Consider the following 21,570-nt stretch of genomic DNA (forward strand, 5'->3'; position numbering starts at 1 on the left):
GGGACCCATCCCGCAACCCAAGCATGTGCCCTGACTGGGAATCGAACCAGTGATCCTGTGGTTTGCAGGCCAGCACTCAATCCACCGAGTGCCACCAGCCAGGGCTCCCCATGTCTATCTTGATGAGTTTCTCTTTCATCTGCCTGATCGATTGGCAGGCACTTGAGGTCATCCTTTACTTTTTTACCATCACATCTCATCCCCAAACAAGTTTTGTCTTTCAAAAATTATTTATTCTTTTAACAAGATGGCGGCAGGAAGCAGTGGCGTTAGCGGCCAGCTTTGCTCAGCGAGGCCGATTCCGGCTTCCTGGGGCCGAGGCCCACTTCGGTGGGACGGCCAGCGTTAAGGCGGAGGCAGTGAGGCCCCAGAAATAGGAAGCGGGGCTGGCGGCGGCTCGCCCAGGAGCCGCTGGGGCTTGAAGTTGATCAGTTCCTAGAGGATGTGCGGCTGCAGGAACACACGAGTGGTGGCTTGGTACCAGAGGCCCCGGCTGAAAAACTCTTATTTGTGGACACCGGCTCCAAGGAGAGAGAGCTGAACAAAAAGAGGACCAGAGGCCGGAAGAGGTCACTGCTTGTGAAAAAACCCCTCAGGGTCAACCTCATCTTAGAGAACACGTCCGAAGTCCCCACCCCCAAAGACATCCTCGCCCACCAGGCTCCCAATGCCAAGAAGCTTATTGGGAGAAACTGGCAAAGTAGGGCGAGCTGCCGCGAGACGTGCGCAGGGCGCAGGCGTGACTCCTCAACCCTCCTGTGGCCAAAGCCAAGCCCAAGCCCCAGGACACCGTGGAGCAGCCCTTCTACGATCTGTGGGCCAAAGACAACCCCCTGGAGCGGCCCCTGGCTGGCCAGGACACATTTTTCCTGGAGCAGACCAAGAAGGGCGTGAAGCGGCCATCGCGTCTCTACACCAAGCCGTCCCGGGTGCCTGCCGTGGAGGTGATGCCCGCTGGAGCCTCCTACAACCCAACCTTTGAGGACCACCAGACCTTGCTGCTCTGGCAAGCCCAAGAGGGCGAGCTGCAGCAGCAGAGGGAGGCGCAGAAGCTGGAGCGGCAGCTGGCCCTGCCCCCCGCCGAGCAGGCGGCCACCCAGGAGTATGTGTTCAAAGACATGTGCCAGAGGCTGCTGGAGGAGTCCGACGGGGAGAGGGAGCCCGGCGAGGGCCAGGGCAGGGGCCCCGAGGAGGCCGGAGAAGATGTGGACGGGGACGCCCAGGCCTCGGCCACGCCTGCCCTCCTGGCCCCTGTGGAGAAGACAGGAGCAGCAGCGCCAGCGGGAAAAGGCCGCTCGGATACTGTGCGCACAGCAGGCCTCGGCGCGGGCCACCCGGCTGTGGCACCAGGAGCTCTTCAAGCTGCGTGAGATCAAGGCCCAGGTGGCACAGCGGCTGGCGGAGCTGGCACGGCAGAGGGAGCAAAGGTGGGCAAAGCGGCTGGCGGAGGCTGACAAGCCCCACAGGGTGGGGAGGCTCAAGTACCAGGCCCCCGACATCCACGTGCAGCTTAACTCAGAGCTGTCCAACGCACTGCGGACCCTGAAGCCTGAGGGTAACATCCTCCGACACCGATTCAAGAGCTTCCAGAAGAGAAACATGATCGAGCCTCAGGAGAGAGCCAAGTTCAAGCACAAGTACAAAGTGAAGCTTGTGGAGAAGCGGGCATTCCAGGAGATCCAGTTGTAGCTGATGCCGGATGCCAGAGTTCCTTCAATAAAGCACTTTTTGACCACCCCCCAAAATTATTTATTCCTAGAGAGAGGGGAAGGAAGGGAGGAGAAGGAGAGACACATGGATGTGTGGGAGAAACATTGATTGGTTGCATCTTGCACATGCCCCACTGGGGATTGGCCTGAAGCCAGGACACATTCCCTAACAGGAAAGGAATTGAACCAGCGACCTTTTGCTTTGTTGTACGACACCCAACCAACTGAGCCACACGGGTCAGGGCCCCAAACAAGTTCTATATTGTCTAAATATCTCCAAAATCTGCCACTTCAGTCTGTCTGCCCCAGTCACCCTGTTTCCCAGGGTGACAACCTAGCCTGGGTGCCCCCATTTTTCTCCATATTGCAGTTTTAATGGTGTTTCTAAAACAGAATTAGACCTTAAACTTTCCTTAATTACATATGGTCTTAAAAATCTTTCAGTGGGTTCCCTGATTTCCTTGGGATTAAGTCCCAAATCCAACAGGCATCTGTGCGCATAAGCTGGCCTCCCTCTCTAAACTCATCTCTTGCCATTTAACCTATAGGCCCCCAAGGCACAGGACTCCCTCACAACTGGAGATCCTGCCTAGGACCTAAAAGAAGAGACTACTTTTGGGGGAAGCTTTTCCTGCTAATTGTGCTGCCTCTTCTGGTCTCCCTGAATCTATCATCCTGCACACTCACTACTGACACTATGTGACTACCTATCACTGGCGTGGCCTAGAACGCACAAAGTAAGTACTGTCATTACAAGGTATCTATATGGGTCACTGCAGCGTCAGGGAGAAGAGACAGTGAGGGAGCTCCAGGGAGGTAGAAAGGGGGCCAGGAACTAGTTCTAGAGTCCAATGAATGAATGTGAAGGGTGTTCCGCTGCGTCAGCAAGGCCCGAATCGCCCTTGGGAGAGGGAGCCTGGGGTCCCGACCCAGCCAACTGCCCTCGCTTTCTATCAAGGGGCGTTGAGCACTGACCGTACGGAGAAGTGGCGGGGGTAGCAGGAATAGGTCTCAGCAGGCTGCCCTTCCCGGGAGAGCTTCCTCTCTGGCCTCCGGCAGTCAAACGGAAGAGGCGGGGACGCCAACCAAGCAAAGGAGCCCGCGCTCCTGTGTCCACCGCCGGGCTGGAGAGCCGGCATCCTTTCTGCGCAAGCGCAGCTTCCAGGCCAGGGGCGGGACCTAGACGGTCGAAGGGGCGGAGTCACATCTGGGCCCGCCTCCACTAGCTCTTGTGAGCCTCGGAGCGCTGGGCACCCCACTACTATAGGGGCTTCAGGTGAGCTGCGGGGTGCAGAAGGGTCAGGACACCTCCCTCGAGGTCGGGCCGTCGGTCTGATTGCGGGTCCATCTGTCCTGCCGTTTGCCAACAGCCGCCTCCGTGGAGAATGGGAGAACAAAGGGAGGGGGCGGTTCTGGAAACCCCAGAGGGAATCCAGGGTCCCAGGCACTCTGCCCCGACTGTTGACACTTTCGGTTTCTCCCCGAGTCAGAAAGGTGCCGCCCAAAAGACCCTGGGTGGGCGCCGGGCGCAGCTGTCTCTTCGCGTTTTCCTGTCCGTCTTTGTGTCTGTCTCTGTGTCTGTCTGGCTGTCTCCGAGGTTGCCTCCACTTCTAGAACTAAACGCTTCCGGGACACCCACAACCCACGAACCCTCATCCCTTTCCAATGGCAGGTAAGTGGACGCAAGGCTGAGGGTCTCCGTTATCCCCTCCCCACGGACTTGGGAGCTGGGTGTCAAACGCATCCTCCGGGAATGTGCTCAGACTGGCTGGGTGGGGCCCCTCCCTTCCTCCCAGGAAGCCTCCGCCCTGCTTCTCCTCCCCACCTTTTTCAGTCTGTTCTCGCCACATTTCCCCCGCAGCCTGGCGGTCTCCCACGGGCTAAAGGGAAGGGGATGTGGCCACAGGTTCCTTTCTTATCTACCCTTGTCCCCCCACAGGATACTTGTCCCCCAAAGGCTACACCCCTTCGCCCCCTCCTCCCTACCCTGTGACTGCTGGGTACCCAGAGGCAGCACAGCATCCTGGGTCAGGGCAGGCGCCATTGCCCACTCACGTGCCTGCCCCTGCTCCTGGCTTCGCTCTCTTCCCCTCGCCTGGCCCCAGTGCCCCGGGGCCTGCTGCCCCCCTCTTGCCACTGCCCGGGGTGCCTTCTGGCCTCGAATTCCTGGTGCAGGTGAGTAGGAGGTGGGGAGAGAGGAGCGACATGGAGGTGACCAAAGGGTGCAGGCCTGCCAGCTGAGGTGGGCATGGCCCTTACTCTTTTTCCAGATTGATCAGATCTTGATTCACCAGACGGCTGAACGAGTGGAAAGTGAGTGGAAGGACGAGTAGGTTGGGCCTTGTGATGGGGGGCAGAGATAGTGGACTCTTGGGCAGGCTCTGGTGCCTGAGCCTCCCTGTCACCCATTGGCAGCGCTCCTAGGCTGGGAGACAAGTAACCGGTATGAACTGCGCTCAGGGGCCAGACAGCCCCTGGGTCAGGCGGCTGAAGAGAGCAACTGCTGTGCCCGTCTGTGCTGTGGTGCCCGCCGGCCCCTTCGTGTCCGTCTGGTGGACCCTGGGGACAGAGAGGTGCTGCGCCTGCTCCGCCCACTCCACTGTGGCTGCAGCTGCTGCCCCTGTGGCCTCCAGGAGGTGGGTGGAGAGGGATGGGTTGGGGAGAGGGGAGAGGTTCCGGTAGGGGACAGGCAGTGATGCAAAGGGCCAATGATGGAGCGTCAGGAGCGTGAGGCATGGGTGTGAACAGGTGGCACCAGAGGTCTAGTTAGGGGGTCTACTGAAAGAGACAGGTGGTCTCTTCAGTCTATAACAGGTGGTCTACTGAAAGAGATCTTTTGAGGAAGTCTTTTGAGGATAAACAGGAGACAGGGCTGGAATGGTGAGAGCTTGGGCCAGAGTGCCCTGACTCAGCAGTAACCCTGTCTGCCTCCCACTTCAGATGGAAGTACAGTCTCCACCCGGCACCACCATTGGCCACGTGCTACAGACCTGGCATCCCTTCCTCCCCAAGTTCTCCATTCAGGATGCAGATCGCCACACGGTCCTTCGAGTGGTGGGGCCCTGCTCGACCTGTGGTTGTGGCACAGACACCAACTTTGAGGTATCAGGAATAAGGGGAAATTCCTAAGAACTTCATAAATCAAGATGGCAGCTTCTACCAGGCTGCATGGCCAACACTACTAAGGTCAAGACACCCATCTCATCAATCCAAATTTACTGTGATTCCTACCACATTTCCAGTGTTTCTCCATTCAGAAATAGGATGAGTCCATGGTATAATGAAAACATGACAAAGAGGGTTGCATCTTGATTGTTAAATGTTAATTGTTATCTGCAGCCCTATGCTGAGGGGGGCATAATCTAAGGCCAGGCTGGATTTAGGGTGAAGGATGAGTATTGGGTCTGCAGTGGGCTGGGCCATTGTGGCTGCTGTGCATGAGTCTGTGAGCTCAGTCCTTGGAGCAAGCACTAATTTAAAGTATGAACACCTGTGGCTTGCTTGCCAACCTAGAACTCCACATGGCCCCTCCAACGTGGAATCCAGGTGACATCCTTCACACCATGCATTCCTGTCACCAGTGTAGAGCCTGGAGAGCTCAAGTGGTGGCAGTTTCAGGGTGAGGCCTAGGAAGCATCTTTAGACGAAGTCACTTCACAGACTGTTGAATTCTTTAATGGATGATTACCTGTGCAGATAAGGGAGAAACAACAGGTAAAATCCAGTAGACTTTCTAAGGCATCTGATGAGGTGTCCTAATTACAGTTACTTTTAAAAATTGAGTCACCTTGCCCTGGCCAGGTGGCTCAGTTGGTTGGAGTGTTGTCTCATGCTCTAAAAGGCTGTGGGTTCAATCCCTGGTCAGTGTGTGTACAGAAGGCAATGGATCCATGTTTCTCATGTCAATGTTTCTCTTTCTCTCCTCCCACTTCCTCTCTCTCTAAAATCAATAAGCACATCTTTAGGTGAGGATTTTAAAAAAACAAAACAAAACTGAGCCCTGACTGGTGTGGCTCAGCTGGTTGGGCAAACCAAAAGTTCGCCAGTTCAGTTCTTGGTCTGGGCACATGCCTGGGTTGTGGGTTCTGTTGCCAATTGGGGCATTTGCAAGGGGCAAATGATTCATGTTTCTCACATTAATGTTTCTCTCCCTCTCTTTCTCCCCACTCCTCTCTCTAAAAATAAATGAATAAAATCCTTTTTAAAAAATGGAATACCCTTAGCAGCTGAAGGGAAATTCTGACAGGAATTGGTTGGGAAAGAGATAACTCGATGACTTCTATTTTTTCTTTTTAAAATTTTTTATTTTTAGAGAGGGGGAGGGAGAGAGTAAGAGAGGGAGAGAAACGTCATGTGTGCATCTGTCACTGGGGACCTGGCCTGCAACCCAGGCATGTGCTCTGACTGGTAATTGAACCAGCAGCCCTTTGGTTTGCAGGCCGGTGCTCAGTTCACTGAACCACACCAGCCATGGCCTACTTGGTGACTTCGAATAGGAATGTGTAGACTGTGGGGTTCTCAAAGGGCCGGTCTTCCTTGTACATAATTATGGATGGTCCATATTTGGGACCATACTCTTGGGACCACAGGGTTGGCTGGGAGAGATCCTGGAGAGACCCTGCCCAGCTTGGGACTAGTCTGCAGGAAGTGCCTCAGAGGTGTAGGACAGTGAGGGAAGGGGTTGGGGAGAACATAGAAGGAAATCACACTCGTTCTAGTCACTGGAGAATGAACATAGAAAAAGGACCAGGGAGTCACTGTGAATTACCACCTACAGCAGCAGGGCCTATTGCTGCTGGGTCCAGAGAGTTCAGTGGAAAGACCCTTGCACATGTCTCTACCAGGGACAGAACCCACAACCCAGTATGCGCTCAGACCAAGAACTGAACTGGTGACCTTTTGCTTTGCAGGACAGCACCCAACCAGCTGAGCCACACTGGTCAGGGCTCCATTTGTTTCTTTACCCTCACCCAAGGATATGTTTATTGGTTTTAGAGAGAGAGAAACATGAACTCTTGGAGGCTGCTTACTGCTGCCTTCTCCCCCACAAAAGGTGGGCTTGGATCCCCTATAGTGGAGGCCTGTGTGAGTACTGCACAGAGCCCTCCCTCCTCTGCAGAGGAAAGGCACCCCTTTGGGCAGACATAGCCTTTTAGGAGCCTGGTTGGCTGATAGGGTACAGCTAGGGTTTTAGCAGCCTCCCTTGCCCTCTTGGCCAAGCTACTTTGTGCAGGGCACAAACTATACCAAATATGGGTAGCAGGGTTGTTGGCAATGAAAACAAACCTAGTAACCAGCCACACACTAAGGAGATAAAGGAGATAATGTTGGCCCTTCAAGAGGAACAGATCTAAGTCTGAATCCTCATTTTTGCTATATACTCATAGTGCCCAAAGGTGACTCAGTTTCTCCAGAAGTCACATGGAAATCCAAGGCTATTGGGGGGATTCACTGAGTGTAGAGCCAGCACAGTTCATACAGGGTGACAGTGGGAGTGAGACTGAAGACAGGAGAGAGCAGTTGCATCTACTCCAACTGGGTCTTGTCTTCTTCCCTCTCCCACTCCTGACAGGTGAAGACCCTGGATGAGTCCCGTAGTGTGGGCCGCATCAGCAAGCAGTGGGGAGGACTGCTCCAAGAAGCCCTCACAGATGCAGATGACTTTGGCTTGCAGTTCCCGCTGGATCTGGATGTGAAAGTGAAGGCTGTGCTGCTGGGAGCCACATTCCTCATTGTGAGTTGGTTGCCCCTCCTTTGCTCCCACTGAGGGCTTTCTGTACTTCCTGGTCTCCTGCTAGGAGTGGGACAGACTTTATCGGGGGTTGTATCTCCAGACCTGGGTTGTGGTAGCCGAGCCAGAGTGGCCCAGCCTCATCTCCTGTTGATGGTACCCTCCCCTCAGGACTACATGTTCTTCGAGAAGCGAGGAGGCACTGGGCCCTCTGCCATCACCAGTTAGACGTCGCCTCAGGGTGAGGAGACTATCACCGCAACCAGAATCCAAGATGGTCACCTGGCCTGGCCTGGCCCCTCCTCAGAGGCAGCCCCTTTCCTCCATGTACACTACAGGGGACAAACAGGGATGCCTGAGAGGCTGGGGGCCATGATGCCCCACCCCTTCCCTCTTCCCCTGGCCTCCTTCACCTGTGGCCCTCACAGAAGGGTATGTATGAGAGCCCTTTCCCTGCTACCTCTCACCACTGTCTCTGGCAACCCCTCAGCACAAGGCATATCAGCATATTGGCTTTCAGACTTTCCCTGTTCACTTCCTCCTACTGAATTCTGGGAATTGGAATCCAAGGCTCTGGGGTTTCACAAAGGAAGCTGGGGTGGAGAGGGTAAGCAGCACCAAAGATGGCTGATATGGTCGCCCTTCACTGTGTCAGCTTGACTGCTTAGTTCAGCCTCAGACCATGGCACTCAGAGGGGGTCCCCACATTCCTAGCAACAGCTCTAGGGCCTAGGCCCCAGCGCTGACCTCCTCTTCCCCGTGGGCCATTCTCATAGCTGGTGCTTGCTGCAGCTTCCTCTGACTTACTTAACCACCCTCCTTCCGTGTTCTTACAAAGGAGGCTGTGTCTTTGTATGTTATATTCATATAAACTTTGTAACTTTTTGGATATTGGAAGATATATGTAATGGGAGAGGGTAGAAGAAAGAGTTGGAGCGGGAAACAAAGGGAAATGTGGCAGCTGGGTGGGGCGGGGGGTACCCGTCGTGTGACCCGAGCTGCCAGGATCAAGTGTCCATGAGTCCAAAGGAGCAACTTTCATCACCCATGATGTCGCCGGCCCAAGCCAAGGCAGTTTGGGCCTTGTGCCCAAAGTCCATGGCTGCTTCCATCCTCCAAGGTGGCCCACTGTGGTGGCTGGTAGCAGTTCAGGATGGCTGTTCCCCTGGTTCTGTATGGCCACTTAGTCATTCTCTGTAGCAAGCAGAAACTTCCTATGGGTAGGATGTGTAGCAGCTCTGTTCCTCCAAGTCCTCCTCTTGGTTGGAAATGTGGTGGGCAGGTGAACCAGATACTTCTATGACCCAGCCAAGGGAGCTTGAGCCTTCAGAGGCCAAGCGTAGGAGGAAACACTCATCAGGGCCTGACCCTGGGCTCCTCCTGCACCTGTGCATAGCCGGCCCTCTCCAGGCGGGAAAGTATGCCCTTTCAGGACATTGTTCTGGTTCTGCTTGGCCCCACACAGTCAGGCCCTTGGTGCATGCTGGTGTCCATGTCTAAGGGAGCAGAGCTCAGGGCCGGGCCAGGACATAGCGACTGGCCGCTGAGAGGTCCCACTGGTAGTGTTCCAGGATGCGCCGGCAGTCAGCTCTGGACCGGCTACTCAGGTGAAAGAGCTGGTCTACCTGTGGAAATGGGAGGGAGGGCAGCTGACTGCCAGAGAACAGGGACAGGAGAGGTGGAAACCCAAGAGAAGGGTCTGGCTTTACCTTAAGGTTCTGGATGGCAGAAACTACATCTCCCCCAGTGGCTCTTAGTGCCACTTGGCACTCCTGGTGGGTGACTCCATGTACACTCAGCTCCACCTGCAGGGGACAAAGCCTCACTTAGGCTCCTACCCAAGCTTGTGACCCCTTATAGACACCAGCTCACTCAGGGAGACCTCACCTCCATAACCCTCTTCTGCAACTTGGGATCGGGAACAGTGGCTTTGCTGCCTCTGGGCGCTTCCAAGGGGTGATTGTGCAGGGGTTCTCTTTTGGGCCAAGAAGGCCGCTCCCCCGGGGGCTGGCTGAGCTGAAAAGAGCTGGAGACAAAGGGAGGGCGGGGTGGCAGGCCTGGGGGTCCCTGGGGTACATCTCTGGCATGTCGAAGTTCAGGGGGGCTCGAACCACCCCCTGTGGGGCAAGGGCCCAGGGAAAGAACAGATTCCAGACTCTTGGAAATGCCTGCACAGTTTAGGGAAAACAAACAAACAAACAAACAAAACTTGAGAGGAAGCCCAGATGCTGGGTCCTGTCTTCTTTCCATTTTCTGTGTGTGCTATCCTCAGGTGGTCCCTGTATTAGGTGGGACAATAAGACAGGTGTGCAGAACAGACACCCAGGCCTAAGCTTGAGGAACCAAAGAACTGAGTGCATGGGAAAATGCTGTTCAGTGGAGAAGGCAGATGTTTAAGTACAGCTGGGATGGATGTCAACATGTAGAATGAGTAGGGGGAGGAAGTCACATGGGGAAATCATGGATGTAGAGGCATGGATTCAGAGCAGGGTGCGGAACTGGAGGGTTGCTCTTGATCTCAGAGAACCTGGGGCCCTGCCTCCCATCAGTCACCTTTTATCCTCTGCAGGGGTGTGTTCCTTCTCTGACCCTTTGCTGGAGGTAGCTCCCGAAGCTTTGCCTTTGGTCTGACCCTGTTGGAGAGTGATCCAGTTCATTGTCCACCCCAGCTCCCCCACACATATCAATGTCCCATCCCAAAGAATCCCTGGGGCTCCCTGGCTAGCTGAGACCCAGTGTGGAAGCTCCACCTGTAAGGCAAATCCAGCCTCCCAGCTTTTTCCTGGACCCACCCCAAGCTTCCCTTCCAGAGCAGTTGCTGAACTTGGTTAGTTCCCCCAGCCCAGCCATTCTATCCTCCATTCTTTCAGGTCCTCACCCATCTGTGCTTCCTCGGCTTTGCTCTCCCCAGGCAGGGGATCCTCTATGGACCGGACAGGTGGCTGGGGAGCCTCTCAAGTCTGCCAGTGTCACTGCTGAGGCTGGGAAGCTGCCCACTTTCAATGTGCGACCATTCTGGCCTTTCCAGGTTGTGGAGCTGGGGCTACGGGAAGAGGCACTGGTGATGGGGATGAGAGCAAGGGGGGAGTGGAGGCCAGGCTCCTGCCTGCATTCAGCTCACAAGCTGTGTGCCATGGAGCTGCATCTGCTTAGAAGAAGGAACGCCTTTTTGTTCCTAACACAATAGGGCTCTATGGGCCCATGGTGGCTCCAGCCCAGACACCAGGCCTGGTAGAGTTCTCAGGGCCCAATGGGGAGAGGAGGGAATGAAGCAGAGGATCAGAGTTAAAGGAGCTGGGGAGAAGCAGAAAGGAAACAGCGTCAGGAAGGTTGGGAGGATTCATAGGGAACATGAGGCCCTCACCTGCCCTCGATGATGGTGATGGGATCACCAGGCTCCATCCTCAGAGAACGTGGCTCCGTGACGTCCCTCACACAATGCCCTTCAGGGGGCCAGGCCTATAGAGACAGGAGGAAAGGGTGGCTGCACTCATGGCCTGAGTCAGAAGGGTATCATGGAGAAGGTGAGAAAGGAGACTCCTCGTTATGTACCCACCAATCAAACCCATACCAGGTGTGTCCTCTGTCCTGGACTCAGGATGACATTATCCCTGTCCCCCAGTTGTAGTCCAGTTAGGGGGGCAGACCTAGATTCCATGCCAAGCTGAACACAATCCATGGGTCAGAGAGCAACAAAAGGGGTGGGGGTCTGTTTCTTCCTAGGGAGATCAAGTGGAGCATTATCCTATGCACTGCTTTTATGCCGCACCCAGGCCCATCACATCTACCTCCCAAGCACCTCTGGAAATGTTCCATTTCTCTCCAGCTCTACCGTCTTGATCCTCATCCAGACCTTTTCATATCACTTCTACTTCACAGCCATTGTCTCCTACCTGGTCTTCCCATCTTCAGTATCTCCCCTTTAATCCATTCCTGCACCAAGCCAGAGTGATACAGTATGTAAAGTTGCCTTGTTACTTCCCTGCTCAAAACTCTTCCATGGTTCCTGAGTGCCCTCAGAGTAAATACTAAACTCCTTCAACAGTAGAGTATAGGCTTCCAGTCAAGATGGCAGCATAGGTAAACACAGTACCTGCATCTTCCCACAACCACATCAAAAATACAACTAAACTACAGAATGACCATCATTAGTCCCACCTGAAATCTAGCTGAGTGCAAGTCCTACAACTAAGGATATAAGGAAGAAGCCACATTGATACTGGTAGGAGGGGCAAAGAAGTGGAATGGGCTGGTCCCATGCCCGCTTAAGGCAAATAAAAACTGGGGGTATATCTTGGCTGGAGGTTAAGTGGAGCTCCACTCCCTCATGGAGCGAGTGGTCCCAGCTCCACACCAGGCCTCCCACCTCAAGGTTCTATTGCCAGGAAGAGAAGTTCCCATACCTTCTGGCTATGAAAACCAGCAAGGATTATGGCTCAGTGGGATGGAGGACCTCTGGCATTCAAGGCAGTTCCTCTTAAAGGGCCCATGCACAGACTTACTTGGACTCACTCATTTTGAGTTCCAACACTGGAGTAGAAGCTTGAAAAACACCAGGGACACAGGGAAGGAATGAAGTGTCTGACATCAGCACAAGAGCTAGAGGGGCAGCTTTCTCCCAGATAGAACTACTAGAAGAGGCCATTGTTCCTTTTCTGAGCCCTTCTCCCATAGACCTGGCAGAAGGTCACTACATATGAGTCTCCATCAACCTGGCTACCACTGTTCGCCCCACCCTGGTGATTTCCTGAGATCACACCCCATCATCTTTTGGTCCCACTCAAGTTGTTTCCAGTGGCTTATCCATACAAAAGGCCTGTCTTAGCTCATGCTTCAGACTTTCCTAAAATCTCTCAAACAAGCAACATCTGACCTTGGTGTGCCCCCTACCTCTCATTAAGTGGCCCCAGGCCCAGCACAGGTGGCAATCAGCCTTGATTTGCAGCATGGCCTCTCCTGGACATCTCCAAACCCAGCACAAGTAGCAGCCATCTACAGATCACTTTGTAGCTCATGCCATGTGGCCTCGGGCAGAATACAAGCAGTGGCTGACTTTGGCCTGCACCTCCTGGGAGGCCCCAGAGCCAGCACACCTGGTTTACAGCTTCAGACCATTTTAAGGCACCACCCAACCATCTCCACAAGTGACACACTCAAGGGGCAGACTCGGGGGGCACCAGAGCCCCACTGACATAAGTCCTGATCTGTGGGGTGGACACCTCCATAGCTGATCCTCCACAGTGGTCACAGCCAATCCTTGCAGTTGATCAACCTGGGGTAAATTCTTTCATCAGCAATCAAACCTCGACTACAGCACACACAGGAAGGGGTGGGCAAACCTGGAGTGCCCAGCTCGAGTGAATGGAGAGGCTGTGTCACTGGACCCTACAGGACACCTACTACATTAGGCCACTCTATTAAGCCCCAGAGATGCAGCAGTTCTACCTAATACATAGAAACAGACACAGGAGACTGCCAAAATGAAGAGACAAAGAAACATGGCCCAAATGAAAGAACAGAACTTTCAGAGGCACTAGGCTCCTTTGAGCCCCTTACCATACCCCTCCTTCTCTGTCCTCTACCTTCTTCTCACCCCACCCATAGCCTAGGCAGTCTGTAGCAAGCAAAAGCATCTGGGTACTTTTATATCAGAACAGCCTAACACCAAAAAAGAAGTCAAGATAACTCTGCTCTTTACTACCTAAGCCACACATGAGCCTTCCTGACACAGCATAATTGTGTGCTTTCTACCAAGTGGAAAATAAATGACAAGCAGCCAGCAGTATCCCCAATGGTGCTCCTGAGCTGTGTCAAATAGAAGAAAGAGAGAGAGAAAGAAAGAGAGAAGGAAGGAAGGAAGGAAAGAAAGAAAGGAAAGAAAGAGAGGATAAGGATAGTGTGAAGAGCCTCTGGGACAACTTCAAGCATACCTACATTCACATCATGGGGGTACCAGAAGGAGAAGAGAGAGAGCAAGAAATTTAAAACCTATTTTAAAAAATAATGAGGAGCCCTGGCTGGTGTAGCTCAGTGGATTGAGCATGGGCCTGCGAACCACACGATCGCGGTTCGATTCCCAGTCAGGGCACATGCCTGGGTTGCAGGCCAGTTCCCAGCAGGGGATGTACAAGAGGCAACCATACATTGATATTTCTCTCCCTCTCTCCTTCCCTTCCCCTCTAAAGATAAATAAATAAAATTAAAAAAATAATGAGGAAAAATGTCCCTAACCTGGTGAAGGAAATAAACATACAAGTCCAGGAAGCATAGAGAATCCCAAACAAGATGAACCCAAAGAGGCCCATAGCAAGACACATCATAATTAAAATGCAAGCCCTGACCAGTGTGGCTCAGTTGGTTTGGCATCATCCTGCAAAGTGAAAGGTCACTGCTTTGATTCCCAGCCAGGGCGCATGCCTAGGTTGCAGGTTTATTGCCTGGTCTGGGTGTGTACGAGAGGCAGCTGATTGATGTTTCTCTCCCTTTCTCCCTCCCTCCTTTCTCCTATCTCTAAAGTAAATAAATACATAAATAAATAATTAAAAAGCAGGTTAAAGACAAAGAGAGAATCTTAAAAGTAGCAATAGAAAAGCAGTTAGTTAGCTACAAAGACTGTCAGCTGATTTCTCAACAGAAACTTTGCAGGCTGGAAAGGATTGGCAAGAAATACTCAAAGTGATGAAAAGCAAGGACCTACAACCAAGATTACTGTACCCAGCAAAGTTATCATTTAGAATGGAAATACATATAAAAAGTGTCAGAGACAAAAAAAAAAAAAAGCTAAAGGAGTTCATCACTACCAAACAAGTATTACATGAAATATAAAGGGTCTTCTTGAAGAAGGAGAATAAGATTTTTAAAATAAGAACAATAACCCTGCCTGGTGTAGCTCAGTGGACTGAGCACACTGGCTCAGTCCAAATGGACTACAAACCAAATGGTTGCCAGTTCAGTTCCCACTCAGAGCACATGCCTGGGTTGCAGGCCAGGTCCCCAGTAGGGAATGTGTGAAAGGCAACCACACACTGATGTTTCTCTCCCTCTCTTTCTCTCTCCCTTACCTTCTCTCTAAAAATAAGTAAATAAAATCTTTTAAAAAAATTTAAATGAGAACAATAAAATGGCAATAAATACATATCTATCAATATTTGAATCTAAAAAACACAATAAATAAGCAAAACAGAAACAGACTAACAAGCAGAGAATATTTTGAAGGCTGCCAGATAGGAGGGGGGTTGGGGGGGAAAGGTGAAGGGATTAAGAAGTACAAATTGGGCCCTGGCTAGTAAGGCCTAGTGGACTGGGTGCTGGCCTGTGAACCAAAGGGTCACCAGTTCAATCCCTAGTCAGGACACATGCCTGGGTTGTGGGCCAGGTCCCCAGTGGGGGTTGAGTGAGAGGCAACCACACATTGGTGTTTCTCCCTCCTTTCCCATCTGTCTAAAAATAAATAACAAGTTTTTAAAATCTTTTTTAAAAAGAAGTACAAATTGGTAGTAACAGAAGGGTCATGGTGGTATAAAGTACCACATAGGGAATATAGTCAATAATATTCCAATAACTAGCAGGGGAGAGAAAGAGAGGGAGAGAAACATCAGTGTGTGGTTGCCTTTCACACATTCCCTACTGGGGACCTGGCCTGCAACCCAGGCATGTGCTCTGAGTGGGAACTGAACTGGCAACCATTTGGTTTGTAGTCCATTTGGACTGAGCCAGTGTGCTCAGTCCACTGAGCTACACCAGGCAGGGTTATTGTTCTTATTTTAAAAATCTTATTCTCCTTCTTCAAGAAGACCCTTTATATTTCATGTAATACTTGTTTGGTAGTGATGAACTCCTTTAGCTTTTTTTGTGTGTGTCTCTAATGCTCTTTATATGTATTTCCATTCTAAATGATAGCTTTGCTGGGTACAGTAATTAATCTTCCCAACTTTCCTGGTCCAACCCATGACCCACAGACCACATGCAGCCCAGGATGGCTATGAATGCATCCCAACACAAAATCGTAAATTTACTTAAAACCTGTGTTTTGCTCATCAGTTTTTGTTAGTGTTTGTGAATTTAATGTGTGGCCCAAGACAGGTCTTCCAGTGTGGCCCAGAGATGCCAAAAGGTTTGGCACCCCTGAGTCAGATGGGTATGAGATTTATTGGGACGATCACTTAGTAAGTTATATAATGCCTAATATTGGGGTGCACACCTGAAACCAATATAATATTGGTCAACTGTATTGAAAAATAAAAAATGATTTTTAAAAAGTTTCAAAAAACAAAAACAGCGGAGTGCAGTGCTTTAAGGAATAGCTCTGAAGTCAGATAGACTGGTTCACATCCCAGCTGTTCCTCTTAGGCAAGTCACCTAAACTGTCAATGCCTCAACTGTGCCATCTGTAAAGTCAAGATAACAATGACCTTGTTGGGTTGTTTCGAGGATCAAATGAGTACATGTAAGACATTTAGTACAGTATCTTACACAGACCAAGTGCCCTATATGTTAACTCCAGTTATTTATCATGCCAAATATCTCCATGGGGCAGCTCCTGAGTATGTCCACTGCCTTTGTTACCTGTACTTACCCCTCCTGGGCTGAAACACTCCTCTGCCTGTCAAATGCCCACCGAAAACTACTCTACTGCTTTCTGCTCTGTACTCCTCCTTCTCTGGCCCTGCTTCAGTCCCGTAGCCCTTCAGCCTACATCTGTGTAGCCCCAAACTGCTCCCCAGGGCTCTTATCCTGCAGGTAGAGACTGAATTTGTTCTGTCCTAGACCCCAGCCCAAGAGTCAGTATTGTTGGTCTTGTGCATGGAACCCTGGGAGACAAGATGTGGGGGAGAGAGTTGGAGTGCATCTGGGGAGGAAAGTGTTCCCACCTCTTGGATCAGCCCCTCCAGGCAGGAGAAGCTAGGCCGATCAGCAGGGTGGAGGGCCCAGCAGTGCAAAGCAAGGGTGTAGAGGGCCTTGGAGCAGAGAGGAGGCCTAGGCAGCCGGGCTTGGTCCTTCTCCAGCCGCTGCAGGATGAGGTAGGGCGGGACCCAAGCCCAGGGCTCCTTGCCCCCAGAGAACATCTCCCACAGCGTCACCCCAAACATCCACACGTCCGAGGCAGAAGAGAAGGCCCCTTGGCGAAGGCTCTCTGGAGCACACCTGCGGAAGTGGAGCTGAAGGGGGCTGGATCTGTGCCCCTCGGAGGTCCCACCTGTCATTGAACACCGGCCCTCTGCTCCCATTCAGCTGAGGACTGGTCCTCAGAAGTCCTCCTTTACAAGCCCCTCCAGACCCACGGACTCCTTTGGGCCCAGTCTCCCTCAAAGGACCAGTTTCCTCTCCACTCCTCTTCAGCCAGCTACTGAGCGCCAGAGCCTCACCCTCCGGATCAGCTTCCCAGACCCACGCCCCAGGCTCAACTCTCACCACGCATAGGGGATGGGGCGGGGCCCGCCCATAACGTAACGGCCCGGGGCACCGCCCAGCTGCCGCACCAGCCCGAAGTCGGCCACCTTGATTGTACACGGTGAAGCCAGCAGCAAGTTGCGTGTAGCGAGGTCCCGGTGCACCAGTCCGCGGGCCCCCAGGTACGCCATGGCCCCCGCCAACTGCCGCAGAAAGAGGCATAGCAGGACTATGGGCAGCGGGGGTGAAGGGGCCGGCGCGGTCAAGCGCGCGTGCAGGGAGCCCAGCGGAGCCAGCTCCATCACCTGCAGGAGCACAGCGCCTCGTGAGCAATGGTCGGGCTCCATGGGCCTCTGGCAGCCCACTCTCCTGTCTCACTTCAGCTCCGAGGCTGTCCCGGGAGCCAGGGTCAGGCCTGCTCACCATTTGCAGAGGCTGGCCCAGTACGAGCCCGTGCAGTTGCAGCAAGTGTGGGTGCTCCAAGTTCATCATGACAGACACCTCTCGAAGGAAGTCCCTCAGCTCTGTGCCCACCGGGCCTTTGGGAGTCACCCTGAGGGACTTGATAGCCACTGGGACCTGGGGGTAGGGGAGGCACCATCAGGCACCCTAGGGAACAGCTATCCGAGGGTCAGAGCAGAGCTCCCAGCTGGTACCGGGCCCAGGTACCCAGAATGAAGTAGGCTCCCTGAGTACTCACACTCTGACCGCTAGGCAGTGTCCACAGCCCCCGGTGCACCACGCCAAAGCAGCCGGAGCCCAGCAGTTCCCCCCTGCTCACAGCACCATCTGGGATCAGACACTTTAGTCCCCGCTCTGGCTCAGGGAGGAATGGAGAGCTGTCTGAGGGTGGGGTGGTCTCCTTCTGCTCAGGAGCAAACCCCCCAGGGATCTGAAACAGCAGTGAGAAATCAAGTGTGTGGAACCCGGAATACCCCTGACACTCAGCCCAGCTCATTCCCCAGTCTAAACTGGCCCTTTAAACCTCTCATCCCCCAACCCCCCAGATACACACCTTAGGTTTGTTCCTGGAATGGTGCTTCTTCACAGCTTCAGCCAGTCTGCGCTGGGCTGGGGGAGGCCAGAATTAGAGGGCTGGAGTAGTATGAGGGGAGGGGTGGACATGATGCAAGGGATTTAAAGGCAAGAAGAGGGCTGGTGTTTGAAAGGGGGAGTGGGGGAGGCTCGTAGCAACTGACAGGTTGGAGGAGGGGAGACTAGGGCCTTGGGATAGGAGTCCCTCACCAGGCCTGCCCATGCCAATGCCGTCCAGGTCCTCAGGTCTCACAAAGTCGAAGTGCTCTGGCCGGGTAACATTCAGCTTCTCAAGTATGGATGGGTAGAACTGGGCCAGCTGGATGTCCTGGAGTAGCCTCAGCAGCCACAGGGAACCTGCCTCCGGGAGCATGTCTGGAGAAAGAACTCCGACTCCTCAGTATAGTTGTATACTCTCCTCCAGACACACAGCCCAGGGTAGGCACCTGAGACACTCAGATACCAGAGATATGGTCCCCAGCTGCCCCCTCAACCATCAGAAACACTCAGATAGAAGGAGAGACACATCAGAGAGAGCTGGGTATCCTGCCACTCACACATACAAACTTCAGGAAGAATGCTCCCCATACCCAAGGCCGAGGTCCTCTACCCCCTTCACCACTGGGAAACCTGACCTCCTTCACACCTGAGATTTTAGCACCATAGATTTCAGGTATGTAGCCCTGCTCACTCTCGAGATATTATGGCACAATGCCCCTGTACTTTTAGGACACCCAGAGACATTGCCCTTTCAGACCTGAGATACCGCACTGCACACACCTGAGATACCTCATATACAGTTAGGTCATTTTGACCTACCACATATATACCAGAGATGCCCAGATATGCTAACTACACTATACCTCAGACATACAGATACACACATACATGTGTGCACACATACAAAGGCACACTGCCTCCCATGCCCAGATGCACTGCTGCACACACATACACTGACATGTACAGATATGCTGCAAAAGATGCCCGAGACACCCAGATGTGTCCTCTCACTTCTGAGATGGCCCAGTGTGCTGCCATAAAACACCAGGCTTACCCTCATACCCTCTTACATAACTGTACTTGAAACAGGGCCCTGTAAATACATTCCCCCATGGGTTTGAGACACCAAGGTCCACATAAACACACATAGCACAGGGGACACTGAGGGACGGCATGCATGTACACCTGAGTTCTGCAGGCACATTTCCACCTCAGCCCGGAGGCAGTCAGGTCACTGCCTCTTCTACACAGGAGGCAGCAACATTTGAAATCAAATCAGGCATTTGTGGTTTAAGTTCAGGTACTGGCCACAGTCACCTCAAGTTCAGGTAGGGAGCCCCGCCTGAACACCTGAGTCACTCAGTCTAACTTAGCTTCAAGGCAACTCCACCAGCCTTTAAGAAATAAGGCTCTAGGCGCTCTGGGTGGCGGCTGCCTTCGCAGCCTGCACGAACTCTTCCTTACACGCACCTGGATTCTACCCCCGCCCCACACGCTTAGTTAAGCCCGGAGAAGGCGGGGAACCACAAGCTGGGGCCCATTTGGAAACCCGGAGGTGGGCTTGGAACTGGGCACGGGCAGGGGCGGGGGAGGAGATAGCCCAGGACCCTGGGCTGTCGGGACCCCTTGCAAAGTGGGAAGAGGGAAGCGGGAGAAGGAGGACTGGACGAAAAGCTCCGGCAGAAGGAAAGGACCCAGGAGGGGAGGGCAGAAGAAGGGAGGATGGGGAAGACAGGCTCAGCACCCGCGGAGTCACCCCAGGCAAGGGCTTCTCCGCCACCTGCGCCAGCCCCAGCCCCGGCGCTCCAGCTTCCCTGGACCCTCACCTGGCAAAGGCGGAAGCGACGGCTACCGGGCCTCCGGAGCTGCCAGGACTAAATCCCGAGAAGGGCGGGGCCTGAGGCCCGGGAAGGGTGGGACCTGGCAGCTGGCCCGAGCTGGCCAGCGCCGCGCCCCCAGTTCCCCGGTGAGCAATGGTGAGGGTTGCAAGGGCGCTTGTCGGCCACTCCCTCTGCTAGGTCAATTGCTGAGCAACCTCCCTTCTGTCCTTTGCCTTTCTTCTCACTCTCTCCACCTTCTTCCCCTCTTTCCGGCCTTCTCCAAAGGACTTTTCACCGCTCCCCAGAATTTCTCCTCTGTCCTGTCCTCCACACCCCATCTAGCCAAGTCCTCGCCCCTCTCACCAGAGCCCCACCCCTTAAATGAATAAGTATCTGATAGAGCTATCCTGCCAGGACACTAGGAAGATAAGGCTGAACAGGCCTTAGTCCCTGGCCCCTGGCACAGGTGTTTTGAAACGAAGCCGGGGCAGAGAAGTGCTGATGGTGGTACAGAAAGTCAGCCCCCCTCCTAGACGGAGTCCAGGATTCAAGCCATCTTCCTTTTCCCAGCTCTGAAGTTCAAGGACCTCTCCGGGAGCTCCCCAGAGTGAAACCCATGGGCAGTCTTGTATGGGTGTGTATTGGGGTGGAGGCAGAGCTTCTCAGGGGCTCCTCAGCCCCATCCCAGCTTGGTGCCTAGTCTTGCAATCAAAGGCAGGACTCCAGCCCTGGCCAGGTGAGTCAGTTCCTTAGAGCATCGTCCCCTATACCAAAAAAGGTTGTGGGTTCAATCCCAGTCAGGGCACATACCTGGGTTGGGGATTGGAGCCCCCGTTGGGGTATGTACCAATCGAGGTTTCCTTTTCACATAGATGTTACTCTCTCCCCCCCACTTCCTCTCTCTCTAAATCGATAAGTATACCCTCAGGTGAGGATTTTTTAAAAAAGTGAAAGGCAGTATTCCATGCATCAGGGCACCCCTCCCCAGCACCCGCACTTCCTGGCCTCGTTCTGGTTTAACCTCCCTAGCCCCATGTCGCCTCTGCTGATCCCAGGGCTCTGTGCACTGCTACTTGGCCTGTGGCTGCCGGAACACAAGTCCAGGACCTTGATGAAGGCTCTGAGAAGGAACTTGCTCTCTTTCTTTCCTTCAGGGGTTCTCAGGAAGCCACCAGTCTTAGAACATCTTTTCTGTCTCCTGTCCTAAGGCAGGATTTGTGATCATAGCAGCATTGTCCTGAGTCCCTTGGAAGGAAAAGCCCCACCCCATCTTGCTACACTCGGGATCTTCCAGCATTGATGGGAAAAATCTTAATAGTTCACAGTTCTGCCTGTACAATCTTCTTGCCAACGGTCTTCCCTCCAACTAGACCAGCTCATCACACTATAATTGCTCCCTCCGTATCAACCATCCCTGATATGCTGTGGGCTCCACAGGGTCGGGGCTGAGCCTGTCTTGTTCATCTTGTGTTCTACGTACCTGGCACAGTGTAGGCATATAATAGGTGCAATGAATATTTTGAAAAAGTCTGCTTAGTGTAACTGTTATTCCTTTGTAGCTGATCTCTTTTCTCTCTGCTTTTAGAATGATATTAGTGTTTTGTAGTTCTAGTACAAAGTATCTAGGTATGGATTCTTCTCTACTTATTCCTCTCAGTTTGTTGTGTTTCCTATATCTATGAATTTGCATCTTTCGTCAATTTTGGAAGATTCTCAATGAGTATCTCTTCAACTATTCTTTTCTCCATTTTTTTGTGTTCTTTCCTTTGGGGACTCTGATTAGAAGTATGATAGACTTTTTCATTCTGCCCCCATGTCTTTTAACTTTTCTTCCATGTTTCCATTCTTTTTGTCTCTGTGATGCAATCCAGGTAACTCTTCACCT

At 52.9% G+C, this 21,570-nt stretch overlaps 2 protein-coding genes and 1 pseudogene across 6 annotated transcripts; 2 read left to right on the forward strand and 1 right to left on the reverse strand.

Moving 5' to 3' along the window:
- Nucleotides 1-130: 130 nt before the first annotated feature.
- LOC118974625 (ribosome biogenesis protein NOP53-like) lies at nucleotides 131-1,737 on the forward strand (annotated as a pseudogene).
- A 1,057-nt stretch (nucleotides 1,738-2,794) lies between these two features.
- Nucleotides 2,795-8,329, forward strand: PLSCR3 (phospholipid scramblase 3). 3 transcript variants are annotated; one of them, XM_037028125.1, is made up of 7 exons: nucleotides 2,795-2,985; nucleotides 3,200-3,381; nucleotides 3,980-4,022; nucleotides 4,125-4,345; nucleotides 4,650-4,811; nucleotides 7,282-7,443; nucleotides 7,612-8,329. In XM_037028125.1, the coding sequence occupies exons 5-7, from the start codon at nucleotides 4,650-4,652 to the stop codon at nucleotides 7,666-7,668; spliced, it is 381 nt and encodes a 126-aa protein (XP_036884020.1). In that variant the 5' UTR covers nucleotides 2,795-2,985; nucleotides 3,200-3,381; nucleotides 3,980-4,022; nucleotides 4,125-4,345; the 3' UTR covers nucleotides 7,669-8,329. The 3 variants fall into 3 exon arrangements, with proteins under 3 accessions (XP_036884020.1, XP_036884018.1, XP_036884021.1); XM_037028123.1 differs by lacking the exon at nucleotides 2,795-2,985 and adding an exon at nucleotides 3,649-3,884 and having other exon boundaries at nucleotides 3,290-3,381; XM_037028126.1 differs by lacking the exons at nucleotides 2,795-2,985; nucleotides 3,200-3,381; nucleotides 4,125-4,345.
- On the reverse strand, nucleotides 7,090-19,751 carry TNK1 (tyrosine kinase non receptor 1). Of its 3 annotated transcripts, none has more exons than XM_037028121.1 (13): nucleotides 19,692-19,751; nucleotides 18,076-18,240; nucleotides 17,854-17,901; nucleotides 17,531-17,697; nucleotides 17,254-17,409; nucleotides 16,852-17,135; nucleotides 16,311-16,584; nucleotides 10,805-10,899; nucleotides 10,319-10,498; nucleotides 9,994-10,073; nucleotides 9,328-9,608; nucleotides 9,150-9,245; nucleotides 7,090-9,065 (listed from the first exon to the last, which is right to left on the reverse strand). In XM_037028121.1, exons 2-13 carry the CDS (start codon nucleotides 18,236-18,238, stop codon nucleotides 8,952-8,954), a joined length of 1,938 nt encoding a protein of 645 aa, XP_036884016.1. In that variant the 5' UTR covers nucleotides 18,239-18,240; nucleotides 19,692-19,751; the 3' UTR covers nucleotides 7,090-8,951. The 3 variants fall into 3 exon arrangements, with proteins under 3 accessions (XP_036884016.1, XP_036884017.1, XP_036884015.1); XM_037028122.1 differs by having other exon boundaries at nucleotides 10,319-10,483; nucleotides 17,531-17,722; nucleotides 17,846-17,901; XM_037028120.1 differs by having other exon boundaries at nucleotides 17,531-17,722; nucleotides 17,846-17,901.
- Nucleotides 19,752-21,570: the final 1,819 nt, after the last annotated feature.

Source organism: Sturnira hondurensis, unplaced genomic scaffold, assembly GCF_014824575.4.
Source record: "Sturnira hondurensis isolate 20B ecotype Veracruz unplaced genomic scaffold, ASM1482457v3 Scaffold0019835, whole genome shotgun sequence".
Lineage (NCBI taxonomy): Eukaryota > Metazoa > Chordata > Mammalia > Chiroptera > Phyllostomidae > Sturnira > Sturnira hondurensis.